This window comes from Pteropus vampyrus, unplaced genomic scaffold (genome assembly GCF_000151845.1).
Source record: "Pteropus vampyrus isolate Shadow unplaced genomic scaffold, Pvam_2.0 Scaffold21, whole genome shotgun sequence".
Lineage (NCBI taxonomy): Eukaryota > Metazoa > Chordata > Mammalia > Chiroptera > Pteropodidae > Pteropus > Pteropus vampyrus.
This window is the reverse complement of record NW_011888802.1, coordinates 12,982,955-12,997,842: the sequence shown is the minus strand read 5'-3', so window position 1 is coordinate 12,997,842 and position 14,888 is coordinate 12,982,955. Positions and strand designations below refer to the sequence as shown.

General features: G+C 37.4%; 1 protein-coding gene across 4 annotated transcripts in view; it reads right to left on the bottom strand.

The window, feature by feature from the left end:
* Positions 1–14,888, bottom strand: part of DNAJC3 (DnaJ heat shock protein family (Hsp40) member C3) — an 87,811-nt gene that overhangs the window by 13,936 nt on the left and 58,987 nt on the right. For 2 of the 4 annotated variants that reach the window (XM_023528009.1, XM_011355498.2), the window contains 3 exons: positions 7,533–7,665; positions 6,598–6,746; positions 4,871–4,993 (listed from right to left, as the gene is read on the bottom strand). In XM_023528009.1, coding sequence (XP_023383777.1) covers positions 4,871–4,993; positions 6,598–6,746; positions 7,533–7,665 — 405 coding nt within the window. Of the gene's footprint in view, positions 1–1,319; positions 4,994–6,597; positions 6,747–7,532; positions 7,666–14,888 lie in introns of those variants that run through there. The other 2 variants (XM_011355500.2, XM_011355499.2) reach the window with 2 other exon arrangements.

Here is a 14,888-nt window from a genome sequence, read left to right as displayed (position 1 = left end):
TCTACTAGCAGTCTCTAGTCTTGCTCTTTTGAGCTCCTCTGAACAAGTCTAATCCTTCTCTATTTGACAGTATAGCCCATAGAGTATTTGCAGTTAAGTACTCTGTTCCCAGCAGTTTCATTCATTTCTAACAAGAGATCGCAAGCCCCTTCTCTCTCCCAGTCACCCTGCCTTTGTTACTTGTTTGTGTTTGTGATAAAATCCAGTGCTCCAGGTTTGGCCTACCCAGATGGAACTAGATTGTTCCTGTGGCTCTCAGAGATCCTAAGGGATGCTGTCAAAGACTGCAGTGGTAACTTGGCCTGGGCTGACCAACTCCACCATACTCTCTGTGCTCTCTGGCTCACTCCTCTTTGGAGTCAGGTCTAAACATCTGGGCTTGGTGAAAGGTAAGAGACTCCGTAAGCTCCTGGCTTAGGCCAGATGCTCCAGTCCACTTCACCTGAGGTCTGCTGTGGTGTTCTGGGCAGAAGCCCCAACAGACTATAAGGTGGTAGTCTGTTTTCACTTCTGTAACAATCTTATAGAAAGGATAGGCTAGGCAAAGGCACCTGATTCCCATGCTTATTACTGTCATGTCCAACATGCTAGATTGTATATTTCATAGAAAAGCTAGAATTGCATAATAATGTAAATTCAGTCTCGATGGCTCCCCTCCCAGTTTCTGGTGATTTAAATGACTAAATTTACATGGCTCATTTCCACATGATTGATATGTTGTATCTGAAAATCCAGATTTATAAATAAGATATTTCTTTACAGGGACTTCCTCTCTGTTCTGGCAGCCCTTATGCTTGTTGCAGGTATTTTTTTGTCTTCAGACTAAGGCCAGTTGCTCATATCATGCATATTGTTATTAAGAATTTGTAAATCTTGAGATTTCTCGGAAAGTTCTATACAGGCATTCTAGCCATCCTTTAGTTTTAGGATACGTAAAATATATAACTGAGAAGCTACTTTTGTTTGTCATTAGAAATTTGAGATAGGCAGCAGTGTCATCCCCTCTCCCACCCCCTTTGAGGACTTACCCAGAAATGTACAAATTATGGTATAAAAGGGAAAGTCTTCAAACAAAGCCAATTTACGTATTAGATTTTAACTGTATTGAAACTGAAGAACCATCCACTTTAACCCTAGCTGTCCGAGGACATGGGCAGGTGGGGAGGGTGGGATTTTAGCCATTTCTGCTTTTTGTGCTCCTGATTTTCAACTGGCATACAGGAGGAGCCCTTTTGTCACTTTAGTCACTGATTATATGTAAAGCAAAGTTGGAAAATAGACTTTTCCAAAAGACTAAAAATGAATCAAAAGCAAAAAAGTACTATTTTAACCATAAATATTTTTATTAAATGTGAAAATACACGGGCATAAAAATAGTACCCATATTTGTGACATGTCTGAGACCCATTTCAAATAATTTTCAGTTATTTTATTAAAACTAAATTGAGATGGATTAGGTTACTTAGTCTTGTCTCATTCAAAACAAACTGTAGTCTTATAGGAGTAACATCTTAACTTCTCAAACGTCTCTAGTTTTTATCTTCTCTGCTTTCCACAGCAGGTAAGAGGTTCAACCACAGATGAGTGCAACAAAACCTGTTACTATACACAAAGCCACGCAGTGGCTAATTTTACTCTTAAATCATTCAGCAAATGAGATCATCCATTAAAAAAATTATAACATTTGCCATTAAGAATAAACTCTGCTGCTAAAAGGAATGATCTGATTTAATTTAGAATAAGGATATTATTTGTTGACAAATTAGCATTTGCCTTCTTCCTTTATAAATATGGAAAAGTAAATTACATTCAGTAAAATTCCATGAATTTCTCTAGGTTATACCACTGATGTGTACTCAATGCAAACTTTTTGCAAGGCCTGTCACCAATGCCCTGTACCTTTGAGGAACATGGCTCTAACACAGACCTGACGGGAACCATTTTTAACTTAAGCATCTTAATGCATTTTTTTTCATGGTAAATCACATACAATTCTGACCAGTTTCATATCTTAAAAGGTGAAATCTTTCATTTTCATTTTTCACCATGAATAGAAATGGTGCCAATTTGAAATTGTAATTCTGCTAACTTTTTTTTCTACTCCGTTATCAGTAGTATTTTTCTCTGAAAAAACTTGAGGGTAGTTTTTACATTCCACTATCAGAGTCCCCCAAAATTATGATTCCATACTGATATTTAAAATAAACTTTTAATACTGACTAAGACATTTTAAAATTAGTATTATGTTACATCCAATTCACATCAGTAAGGTATTGAAGATGTTTTCATTTATCCATGGTAAGAAAGCATAAACTTTCAATAATGGGCAATAAATTATTCTCTTTTTATAACTTTGTCACATGTATAGGCTGATATGTTTAATACTTGCTGCTGTGGAAAATATCCACAATGTATATAGACTAGCAATACTTCACTTCTGGAGCTCACCAAAAAGGAATGGAGGAGTTTAAGAAGGAAACATCCTACAGGTAAGGCAGAGTGCCCTTCTGATTTTACTTTTTCAGAAAGAGCCATAAAGGTTACCCAGCACGTGCTGTCTCCAAAAACAGACTAGAGAGTGGTAAGTGAAAGCAGCCCAAACAAGTCAAGTGCTTTCTTGGTCACCTGCTTTCCATTGCATCATGATCCCCAACTAGCCAGCAAGAGGAACAACTATCCCTTTATACATGTTTTTTCACAGTCACTGTTAAGGAAACATGGTGTGACTTTTCCCATTCAGGTGGATACCAGAAGCCTGCTGATGCCCATCAAGACTGAAGGGTTGTTTTCTTCATCGATCAGCAAAACAGATTCCAGAGAATTTTCCTCAGAGGCATTGGCAGTTGGCATTATAGCTTTTACTCTACAGTGAAAACAGGCAAGAAACTGCACATTTCTGTTATAATGACTCAATTAAATCCATGGTAAGACTTTATGAACAAGAATTATGGTTATTACAAGTAGAGAAAAAATAATGCAAACAACTCTCTGGGCAGCAGGTTTGCAGGCAGTGAGGTAATGGGTGTCCAAGACATGTATCCATGTGGCCCAGCCTGCAATTCTTCTGATCCCATGGTGTTGGCAACTTAGGATCCTCTCCTCTGAATGGAAGGGCAAGTGATTTGATATTTCCTTTGTTCTGACTGTGTGTGAAAATTCTTAGTTTTGAAAGAAGGTAGAGGCCATTGCTAGATTTCAAAGAGGTCACAGTGACATAAGATTGGAAAAAATATTTCTGATAAAACTGATTAAATATAATGAATTTCCCTTGGAAATTATTTTTGCACTGGCTTGAATTTTGAGACATTGAAACAAAATGAAAGCTGCAAGTTGTTCACTGGTTTTCAAAATGCATTGTTAAGTTTATTGGTAAGAAATAGATGCAAAAAGCACTTATGTGTTTTACCCAACTGAACTATGTGATTTTTGTCTGTTTAAAAAAAAATATTTTCCACATATGTTTCAGGATGGCTGTAGAAGAAAATGATTTGTGCTTGGCTGCTGTAGACATTACTAGTCAGGATACCTCCCACAACTAAAAATTAAAATGCTTGATTTCATAAAAACAATGTATTAGACCCATACTGCTTAAAATGCTGAGACAAAAACCTTTCTAGAATAAAGGTAATAATTCTTTAAAGTAATTATTAGATTTTAAATGCAGCATCAATAGTTTCATAAATATTTAATGTTCTTGATTAAAGTAACACCCATTTCTTAGGGAAAAAATTATCAAATATACAAAGATTGAATAGTTCATTTCTTAAAAGCTAAGAAGGTATCCCAAGAAGAGTTGCCATCTTGATAATACAGCCAGAGCCAACTAGATTTGTAAACCTGTATTTTTTTTATTGGCAGGAGGAAATCTAGAGGCGTCCTGGTCTAGTAATAGGGCAGGTCCACTGTTTAGCGCCCACCTTCAACAGGTTCCATGTGGAGTCACTATAGTCCAAGAGGGGCAGCCAGGAGGTAAGAGAAGCTGTGTCACTGTATTCATTAAAAGTGGGAAAGGGGCATTCTATTTACGTTGACTAAGCAACTTTACATTTCTAAGTCAATCCTGTCATTGGAAATACTTCAGTTAAAGTATTTCACTCTGCACTTCAGCAATATTTTAAATAATACCACTGCTGTATTACCTGACCTTAACTTAATTTTTTGTGTTTCATATTAAACAAAAAGGCCCAGAGGTTTTGCAATTCTATTTCAGTATTCTGTTGCAGGTACTGAACAATTTGGTAGCAGTTTCTCTATAAGATTGGCTCTGCCCCTCCTTCAGTGACAGCCATGTTCACGCTAGTAGGGAGATGGAAATGCAGCTGCCCCTGAAATTTAACAAATATTTGCAAGTGATTGGACTGACCAAAATCTAAGCGAAGCTGTCCCTAAGAACATACAGCTCCAGATGTTAATATTCTCATTAAGAATGCTGAAATACAAGCTGTTCTCGTGAAGATTATAGCTCCTTCCACACATAGGCACTGACATACTATGCAAGGCTGTGAAGAAAATTTCTGCATACTCCAGTACAGAAAAATACAAAATATGTGAGCACTGCCATGGGTGGGCCTGCTTCAGACCCCTTCTTCCAGACATTCACAAGAGATACATAAGCCGCTTTGTCAGAAACAGGACCATTCCTTACCTCCCTTCCCTCATCAGCCTCAAATCTAAAATGGATACGAAGAGATTTTTCTTCTTAAAATAACTCTTTGGTCATGGACAAACAAAGATTTGAAATTTGTTTTTTCATTAGGATCCTGGAACAGGGTTTGTTTGTTTTTAATCTTTAAAAAATTAAGGAAGAAGAGAAAAAAAAAAAAACAACAGCCGGTTTAATTGAAGTGGAATTTAAATCTAAAAGGTCCACCTGAGCTGAAGGGATTGAACCCTTGCCATGAGTTCCAGCTTCTGTGGAAAGGGTTGCCGCCACCTCCTTGTTGGTTCTCTGCATCCAGGGGATCTTCTCCGTCGTCAAACTTCTTCCTCATTTCTATAAAAGAAACCAGCCGACTCATGGATTGACTAAGGTGTGAGGTCAATACTTGAGAGGTAGGATCGGGGAACCAATTACCAAAACAGTTGTGCCTGATCTTCAAATCTCTCATTCCACCCAGATCAGAGGTTTGGTTTCACAAAAACAGACTAGGAAAACACCAGTCACATGGAAGAGGGTGAGCGCCAGGGTTGAAAATGGCTGTCATTGAAATTCAGGCCCCCTAAATCCTCTCCTCACAAGAAGCTACCCAAGGAAATTCTTCTCTGGAAATAAGTAATAATTGCAGAGAAAGAGACCTCCAAAAGTCACACTTTTCTGATCAAACAGCCAGGTCACCATTCCAACCCCAGTAATGAAGTCAGCCAAGCACAACCTCATCAGCCCACCAAGCTTTCTGGCGCTTCACCATTAAACCTGAACGGAACTAAGGTCCCTCAGACCTGAGGGTAAGCAAGGTCACCTCCACTGCTGTGCCTGTTAGTCCTGAGGAAAACCCCTAACTAGAAGAGATGCAGAGATTGGGAGAAAGGAACATTACAGGTGGCAGAAGAGCAAGCTAATATCCTCAGAGATTAGAAAAAGGAACAGAGAACAAAAAAGAACTCTTAGTAATTAAACATGCAGTTCTTCCTCAATGCATGCTTTCGTGACTGTCAGCCCCAACTCCCCGCCTGATGTAGCTGCCACACCTGTGCACACTAAGAGGCCAGAACCAGCAAAGGAAGTTATGGACTCTTATTCAGCAAATGAAAGAACAGACAGTATGTATCTTACTGTATACTCATTAAGTACACTTCTGTCTCTCTTACTGGCTTATAAACTATTTGGGAACAAAGGATTGTTGAACTTCAATTCCACAGCATAAGTAGGTATTCAAGAAAGATTTGTCACATAGGCATAAAACTTGATTTCCTTCTATTTTTGTTGCATTTGTCTAGCTGAAATCATAGCTTCTGCTCCCAGGGACATGGGAAGCCACAAAAAGCAGTAAGTTTTAGCTTAACATTAAATTGCCCCTGGAAATGTCAAACTATTGCCAGTATTACCTAAATTCCTAGCTGTCTCATTCTTTCCAGGCCATTTTAGCATATGATAAATATAATGAACTTTTAAGGCAAGGTTCCTGGGGAACACACACAGGGCAGGCAGCCCCTGGGCTAGATATATGCTCTTCTTCCACCACGACACACTCCAGCCTGATACCTCGTTTCCTAATCAAGCTCCTGTAAGTTTGGTATAAAAAATTCATCATTGATCTATGCAGTTGGAAGGAACCTAAGAGATCCCTGTCACTGTTGTGCTTTCACATCACAGGTGAAAAGAAGCCCATTTTTTCAAGCAGAGATAAGAGTCAAGCTCAGGCCTGTCAATTCCGTATTTGTTTCCTTTCAACTGTGCTGCAAACATGAGGGTCCCTGAGTCTTACGAGAATACACATAAAACTGGACTTCTGAAACTGCAAGGCTGGGACCAGCCCCAGGGCTGCCTGCTGTCCTCTCTGATGCTGCCATCTATGGCAGGCAAAGGAAGAGGGCTAAGTCGCCAGACACCAATTCAGCCATTTCAAGAGAACAGAACATGTTAAAGGCAAGTGATACCTGGATCAGAGAGGACTTCTTTAGCAGCTGCTATGTCAATGAATTTTTTCTCAGCTTTTTTCTTTTCTTCTTCATTCTGGAAGTTATCTGGGTGCCACTGCAGTGCTAATTTTCGGTATGCTTTAATGATTTCTTGCTTTTTGGCATTTCTGCGGGATTTTAAAAATTGATTATTAGTTAAGTACTCAACACATTGCCACAAAAACATGAGACAGTTAAAAATCCCACTGGCAAACTAGCAACCTGGTTTTCCTAATGGTGTCACAGGTTGAACGACATACAGCTCTGGATGATCATTAAAACTGGTCAGGCTTCCTAATTTACTTGCTCACTAAGATTAGAATCTTACTGGGAATAAATTAAAGTACTCCTGATCTTTACAATTTTCCCTTAAAAAAATTCACATAGACCCATTTTTTAAACTTTCTGAATTTGTAAGCTACCATGATTTATTGGCATTAAAAGAGATACTTTGAAGCACACTTTCTATTTTGCTTGTACATTAACTTACTTAAAGAACAAACCAATGTTCTTTGTTCAGGGAAGATGTATCTTACATAAAAGTGCATGTTAAGTTAAATATCCCACAGTATCTACAAGTTGATTCTAAAAATACTACTTTATTTTTAGGCCTACAGTTCTTTCCCCAACCCCATCAAAAAAAATGCTCACTCCTACCCTCTTTAAGAAATCTAGCCTAAGGACCTATTCATGCTACAGTATATCATCGTCACCAACTACTAATTCTCCATAGTTACATTACTAGTCTCTATCAAAGAAAGTTGTAACGTGTTCAGAACATCTTATAAAATTAAGACTGTTAAAGGTTTAATTTATGAACAAAATTTCATAGGGAAATGAATCCAAGAGGGAAAAAAAGAGCAATGATTAGCTTTAAACCAGTTGATTAAAAATAATGCAAATTTTAAATTCACCTTTTTACTCCCAAGATTTTATAGTAATCTCGTTTTTGTGACTGTTTCAGTAGTCTCTGTGCTTTCTCTAGACCTTCCCGAATCTGCTGATCGTTTTCATTGTGTTCCTGAGCAGTTTCATAATCCTGGATAGCTGTCAAAATGTTTAAGATTAATGCTGTTATAAGGAATCATAATTTGTAACCTTATTGCGCAAAATTGACACGTCACCATCCCCAACCCTTTTACTCTTTTGCCATTATTGCTAAGAGCCTAAGAAGTGATACCTTAGAAATAAGTGTTCACACACTTATAAAAGGCATGATTAAGGCTGAATGTAGTAGCTTATTACTGCCAGTCAATAAAATTCACTGCCCTTTGTTTCCACCCTCCTACAAGTCTGCCCCATGCCTTTGAGGTGTTATAATATCAACACTTCATACAGAGCACTCTTACCATCAGTAAGATTAAAGTGACTGTTACATAGGAAAACAAGACAATGGCAAAGAAAATCTGCATGGGCAGCCACAGGGTCTACAATGCGGAGGAATCAGGGGCTTAGAATGGCTCACCATGCAGAAGCTGTACAATGTGGTTTACTCTCAATGTCGTCTTTCCTTCTGGAAGTCTGGCATTTTGGTATGAACAAGGCAGAAGGTGTGTACCTCCCACCCTCCAATAAGTACCCTGGTACACAACACTTCTCATGTGCTGAGGAATTAGCTTGTGCTGTGTGATTTCACAGAGATGCTTGGAATCTTCCACTTGGTTTCCCATGAATTTTGCCCCACGAGTCTTTTCCTCTGTGGATCTTACTCTGTATCATTTCACTGGAATTAAATCTTAGCCCTGAGTACAACTATATGCTGAGTCCCGTGTGTCCTCCTACCAAATGTGGGAATGGTACTGGGAGCAGCAACATAAATTTTTCAGTGTTCTCCCTGGACAGATGTCTCAAATAACGGATTGTTGGGTTCAAATTCTAGTTTTTTTGGAACTGCATTTCATTGTGGGAAAAGACCTCTCTCTGGATAACATGCCTGAGCATTCATCTTGGCCAAAGCTAATCCTAGAAGGGGTTTAGGAAGATACTCTGGGCAGGTTAAAATGAGAAAGATATTAGAATAAAGTCCACAAATGTAGTTACCCTGCACTACATAGAAAAATGAACCAACACTTTCTTTGGCCCATGGCAGGGGGGGGGCGGGGGAGGAGGAATGCTTTAAAAGCTTTAATCCTAATTCCTGCCTCAGTGCATTAATATTAATACTTAATATGAAACATTAAATACTACTGTGACATCATAAAATAACATTCCAATTTAGTACGCAAACCATCATAAATAGTTGAGGTTTAGCTTTGCAATTAATACCCAAAACACAACCTAGTAAGGAAATGTACTTTGAAGGAATTTAATACAAGAGAAAAAATTTGCAATATCTGTAACTTTGCTACTTATGCAAACTCTACATTTAAAACATGTTTTAAATGTTCGGAGTATCTCCCACAAAGCAGTCTTCAATATCCCATCTTTTATTAAAACTTAAGGTAATTTCCTAAAATAGGAAAAATATAAAATTATAGGTCATTTCAAAAAGTCACATGATTACAGATAGGTAACTTCAGAAACTTAATATGGATGATGTAAGACTTCCCATGGACAAAAATTAAATACATGAGATTCTACTCTTCAAGGGGGAATCTTCAGGAAAAAAGTGACACCCAATTATGTTTATCCCATACTGAGCAGCTATGAAAGCAGTATAAGCTAGAAGTAGGCCCTGAATGAACAGTATATTATGTATTAGCCAATTCATTTTCTAACCTCTGAATCTGAAAAATCTCCTTCCCCAGTTTTTTCTTCTATATCCCCTTCACTCAATTCTTAAGGAACAGTGCATTCAACCAGGTCAAGATGGCAGACAGTAAGCACAGGAATTTGCCTGCCCTCCAACCATCCCACCAAAATGACAAAAACAAAACAGCAGACCAGAAATTCTGATAAACTTCTCAAAATAAAACACAGATAGGATCATACTAATAATGAATAAACCTAAGTGGAAAGGGCCACAATCCAAATACATGTTGAAAGAGTCCCTAGCAGATTTGGAAGCCGTTCTGACCAAGGATCCTCAGTTTAGCGAGCAAGAGTAGCTTTAAGGCACCCATCAGGACAGTTCGTGAGATGACTAAAGAATGGCTGGGTAGGCTCTCTCCTTGTATGTGGAGCAGCTACAGCATCAACCCCACTGAACCAGCCCAAGAACCAGCTTCTAAGCAGAATAGAAAATGTGCATCTTGAGGACTCCTGATATAGCTGGTGGGACCAGGAAGAGATGCAGAACTGAGCCCACGGAAACTTAAGACCTCTACAACGGACTTGGAACAAAGGAAAAGCAGTTCCATCCAGCATTTAAATATACCAGAGGACACCACTCGAGAAGTAAAATGAGTAAAGCCCTGCTCATTCTCACAAATGGGCAAGATGGCAAGCACTTTAAGGTAAGTCTTCCTGTGAACAGGTCCTACTCAAAAGTCAGCAGTGAGCTCCCCAAAAAGAAGAATTTGAAAAACAAATATGCACAGTTGCAAATGACCCCCCACTCTCATTCTACCAATCCATTAGCAAATCCCAAATCAGCTTCCCTTCAACAGAATTTAACTACTCACAATTTCCAGTTACCACTGTCATGCAGTCCTTCGTTAATTCACCTGAATAGCTATGATAGCTTCATAACAGCTCTTCCAGCTTCCACCCTTATTCCCCTAAAAGTCTATCCTTAATACAGGGACCTTTTAAAGAGTACATCAGACCTCCAAAATAAACATGCCCATGGAACACCAACTTTCTCATCCTGGATATCACACAAAGCAAGGTAAATGGGGGAGCTCCATTTACAGCAAAACAATTCAAATAAACTGTATAGGGTTGCTAAAATTAGTTAGTATCAGCCATGAATCCAAAATGAGAGGGGGAGGCAAACAGGCCCAGTGGCAAGAGATCACAAAATGCCAGCAAAATGTATTTTATATGAATATGGGCTCACCCTGAAGTGACAACCTGTATTCTTTGCATATTACAAGATCCACGAAATCTAGAGCAGGCGTAGTGGAGATAAAGCAGAGGCCTTACTAGTGAGAAGACAGGAAAAGAGGAGACTACAACGAGAGAATAACATAGCCCTGGGCAGCGCATCTCAGGAAACTCGGCAACCATGTGCTCTCTGAAGGTGAGGGGCTCACCCTGAAGTGCAAAAGATATACCCCTTTGATGTAGCAAAGGAAGTGGGCAGAGGGGCAGCAGGGCTGGCAGCAGACGATCTCCTGGACACGGTTTGGTTCAGAGAAGCAGAGAGGGCAGGGATATACAGAAAGGCCATTTTAGCAGGAAGCAGAATGTCTGTGGAAACAGTGAAGCAGAGAGTATGGCAAGTGTTAAGTATAAAAGGCCGCCCTGTCCCCAGCACCCCCTTACACACATACCCCCAAAGGACTTTCCCACAGATAGCTAGGACAGGGTAGTTCAAGACATTCTGTGATGAGTAACATTTTTTAATGGCACAGCATCAATTCAAAGATATTAAAATTTAAAACAGGAAAAGACCACCAAAACTTACCTGATGAACATGCCTCAGAACAGCCAAAGCATACATGAAAATTCTAAGCAAACATTGTGGCATGAATTTTTAAAACTTAATTCAATCACCTCTATTAAGGGCTATCACAAAGCAGAATAAGAACTCAGCAAAGAGATAAGGTGAGGAGATAAAAATATGAATAGTCAAAATTCAAGAAAAATAAGAATAAAAACTATCACAAGTGAAAATGAAAAGGAGCACGAGGGAGAAGAAGCATATGGGGGGAAAATAGGAACCCCCGAAAAATGAAGTGGAAATAGCTTAAAAAGACTAGAAAATTGTAGCTATAGATGACAAGCAAAGAGAATACAACCTATACATAATTGAATTTTGGAAGCAGAAAACCAAATCAATAGAACAGAACAAAACAACTCAGGTTAAATTTAAGAAAACTTTCCTAAAATAAAAGAAATCTACATATTCAAAGGGCACACTAGGTACCAGGGCAAACTGGATGAGAATGGTTAACATTAAGATATATCCTAGTATAAGCACACTTGAAAGAAAAGGGCTCTTTTGGCTAGACCAAAAACAAAAACAACGTGACCCTAGATTTTCCATAGCAATATTCATTGCCCAAAAAGTAACTACAAGATATATAAAAAATTTGTGAACAAAGGATTTTATTATCTACCCAAGCCATCCTTCCAATATGAAAGGTACAAACATCTTTGAATATAGACGTCAGGAAAAAATTTTCCCAGGAGCCCCTCTAGGAAACTACTATTGGATGAATTCACCAAGAGAATGCTAGAGAGACCACAGCCAAAGGAGGGATGGCACATGTTGAATATATTTAATATAGAACGAAGACTAAAAACAGGGAATTATAGTGGTAGAGTAAAATGTTTGCCTTCACAAGGCAAAAGGAATAGAGCTAACAAAAATGGGAGAAGAAAGAGGAAAGAAGATGAGAACATGAGCTCATTAATTCCCACCAATTACAGCTGAAGCAATCAGAAAACATCACCCAGTGGTAAGTCAAAGGCAAATACTTGAGAGAAATTTATTAACACGTTATTAAGTGGTAGAGGAAAAGGAGAGAAAAAATATGCTAATATTGTTCCTCACTATAGAAAACTAATAGATATTGCCCAAAGGAAGAGGCCTAAGTTAACAAAACTATAAAAATAACCAAGAAAAATACAAACCTTCCTATCAGGATAGTACACAAAATAATACAGCTAAATAGCAAATATTCTCAGCAAAATGTCAGAATTCAGACCAAACATCTGTAACATCAATAAATGTAAATGTGTTTAACTCACCTGTTTAAAAGAATTTCACAGGGGATCACAAATCAAAACCCAACCCTATGCAAGAGGCATACCTGAAACCAAGTGATTCCAAAAAGCTGAAAATATGGTCAAAGGTTCACCAGGCAAATGCAAATAAAATGTGATTCACAGTCTTCACATCAGAAAATAGAAGTTAGGTCAAAAACATTAAACAGCAAAGAAAATGGGGAGGGGGATTTATTATGTTCAAGGCTAGAAATCAAAAAACAGTATCTGTGCATCAAATAAAGCAGCAACATTTATAAAGCAGAAATTATAAGAGATATTAGGAGAGACTTATAGACACTAGTGGAGGGAGACTTTTAGCTCTGTTCATAACAGACAAATGGACAAAAAAAAAAAAAAGCAAGAAAAAGACCATAGTGTAAGACAAATTTGATTGATATGCCAAACTTTCCCAGAAACGAGTGTTCAATACTTTCAAATCCCTATGACTCATGAAGTCGGCCATGTTAGGTTATTAAATAAATAAATTCCAAAAAATGGAAGTACTAAGATTATCTGATCACAATGTTGTTTAACACTAGAAATTCAAATAAATCAAAAATTAAGTTTCCCAACACCTAAAAAATTTTAAACTCTCCAAAAACAAATATAAAAATTGCAAAATATCTAGAAAGTAATGAAAACACTACCTTTCAGAACCCATAAGACATAGCTCAAGCAGTGCTAACAGGATAATTCATAGCCGTAGTGGTTCAATAAAAATTAAAGGAGAAAAATGATAAGTAATCATATGATTCAAAGGGGGGGGGACTGAAGGTGAACTGTAGGACAGAAAGAAAAATTAATGAAACAAAGAATAGACTGATAAGTCAAAAAGCTTATTTCTTGACAAAAATCAGCATCTCTAACCTAATCAAGAAAAGGAAGCCAGCTCAAATCCAAAAAAATAATGAGACTACTCTGCTAAACTCAGACTGAGCCAGAAGAGACAGAAAATCCAAACACAACAACTGGCATAGAGAAAGTTGTCAAAAAGCTATCTGCTAATAAAGCAGCAGGCTTTCCACGGAGATCCCACAACACTTGACCAAGTAATTATTTAAAAAAAAAAAACAACTAATTACTAGTTTGCTATATATAAAAAAATAGTTAATCATTTTTTCCTCAGAATTTTTTGAGAATACTTAATACTCCCTCCTTCTGGAATTGATAGGAGGAAGAGGAAAGGAGAACGTAACAGTCATAAATGTGTAGGCTGCTAATAGAGCTTCCAAATACCTAAGGGAAAATGGGACATTATTAAAGGGAAAGATAGGAGAGTTTGCAGTGTCCACTACAGGCAATTAAAGATTTTAACAACTCTCTCAGCAACTGATGGCAAAACTAACAGAAAACATTACACCCGACAATTGCAGAATACACATTTTCAAGTACACACAGGACATTCAGCAAGATGGATACCATGCTGGACTACAAAACAAGTCTACACAAATTTAAAAGAAAACAATTCTAAATAAATGTAAAAGAAAGGAAATCATAGAATATGTTCTCTGACCACAATAGATTTAAATTAGAAATCAATAATCAGGTATCCACGAAACAACCAAATATTTGAAAATTAAACAAGATATATCTAAATAATCCACACGTCAAAGAAAAAGTCTTTGACGGGAAATTAGAATGCATTTCAAACCAAATGATAAATGGAAATAAAATGTGAGAAGTACAGCTTTAAATGCTTATATTAAAGATAAAAAGAAGCCTAAAATCGATATTTCAACCTTAAGCTGGAAAAGCACAAAAGTAAACCCAAAGTAAATCAGAGCAAGGAAGGAAAGAGAAGAAATCATTAAAAAAGAAAAATCATAGAAAACAATTACATCCATAAATAGGTTCTTTCAGAAGACCAACAAATTTGACCGAACTCTAGTGACATTGGTCAAGAGATAAAAAAAGAAAATACAGATTTTACACTATTAAAAAGAAGAATAATCAATCACCTCAGAACATAGACATTAAGAGAATTAGGTATTATGAATTTCATGCCAACAAATTTAGCAATGTAAATGAACTGAACAAATTCCTTGAAAGCCACAACTTAGAAAAACGTAAAATGAAACAAAAAATACGAATAGCCCTATACTGATTAAAGAAACTGAAATCATCATCAAAAATCTTCCAAAATTCCATGTATAACCTTAGACTCCCCCAAAACTTAACAACTAATCTATGGCTGACTGGGAGACTTAATGATAATACGAACAGTATACTGACATATTTTATACATTATGTACTATATACTGTATTCTTACAATAAACTATAGAGAAAAGAAAATGTTAAAGTCATACAGTAGCTACTGAAAATATCCACATATAAGTGGACCCACACAGTTCATACCTGTGTTATTCCAGGGTCAACTATACATGGTTCAATTGAAATGATGATCTAGAATTGGCAAAACTAATTTTATGATGGAAAAAATGAGAACAATGGC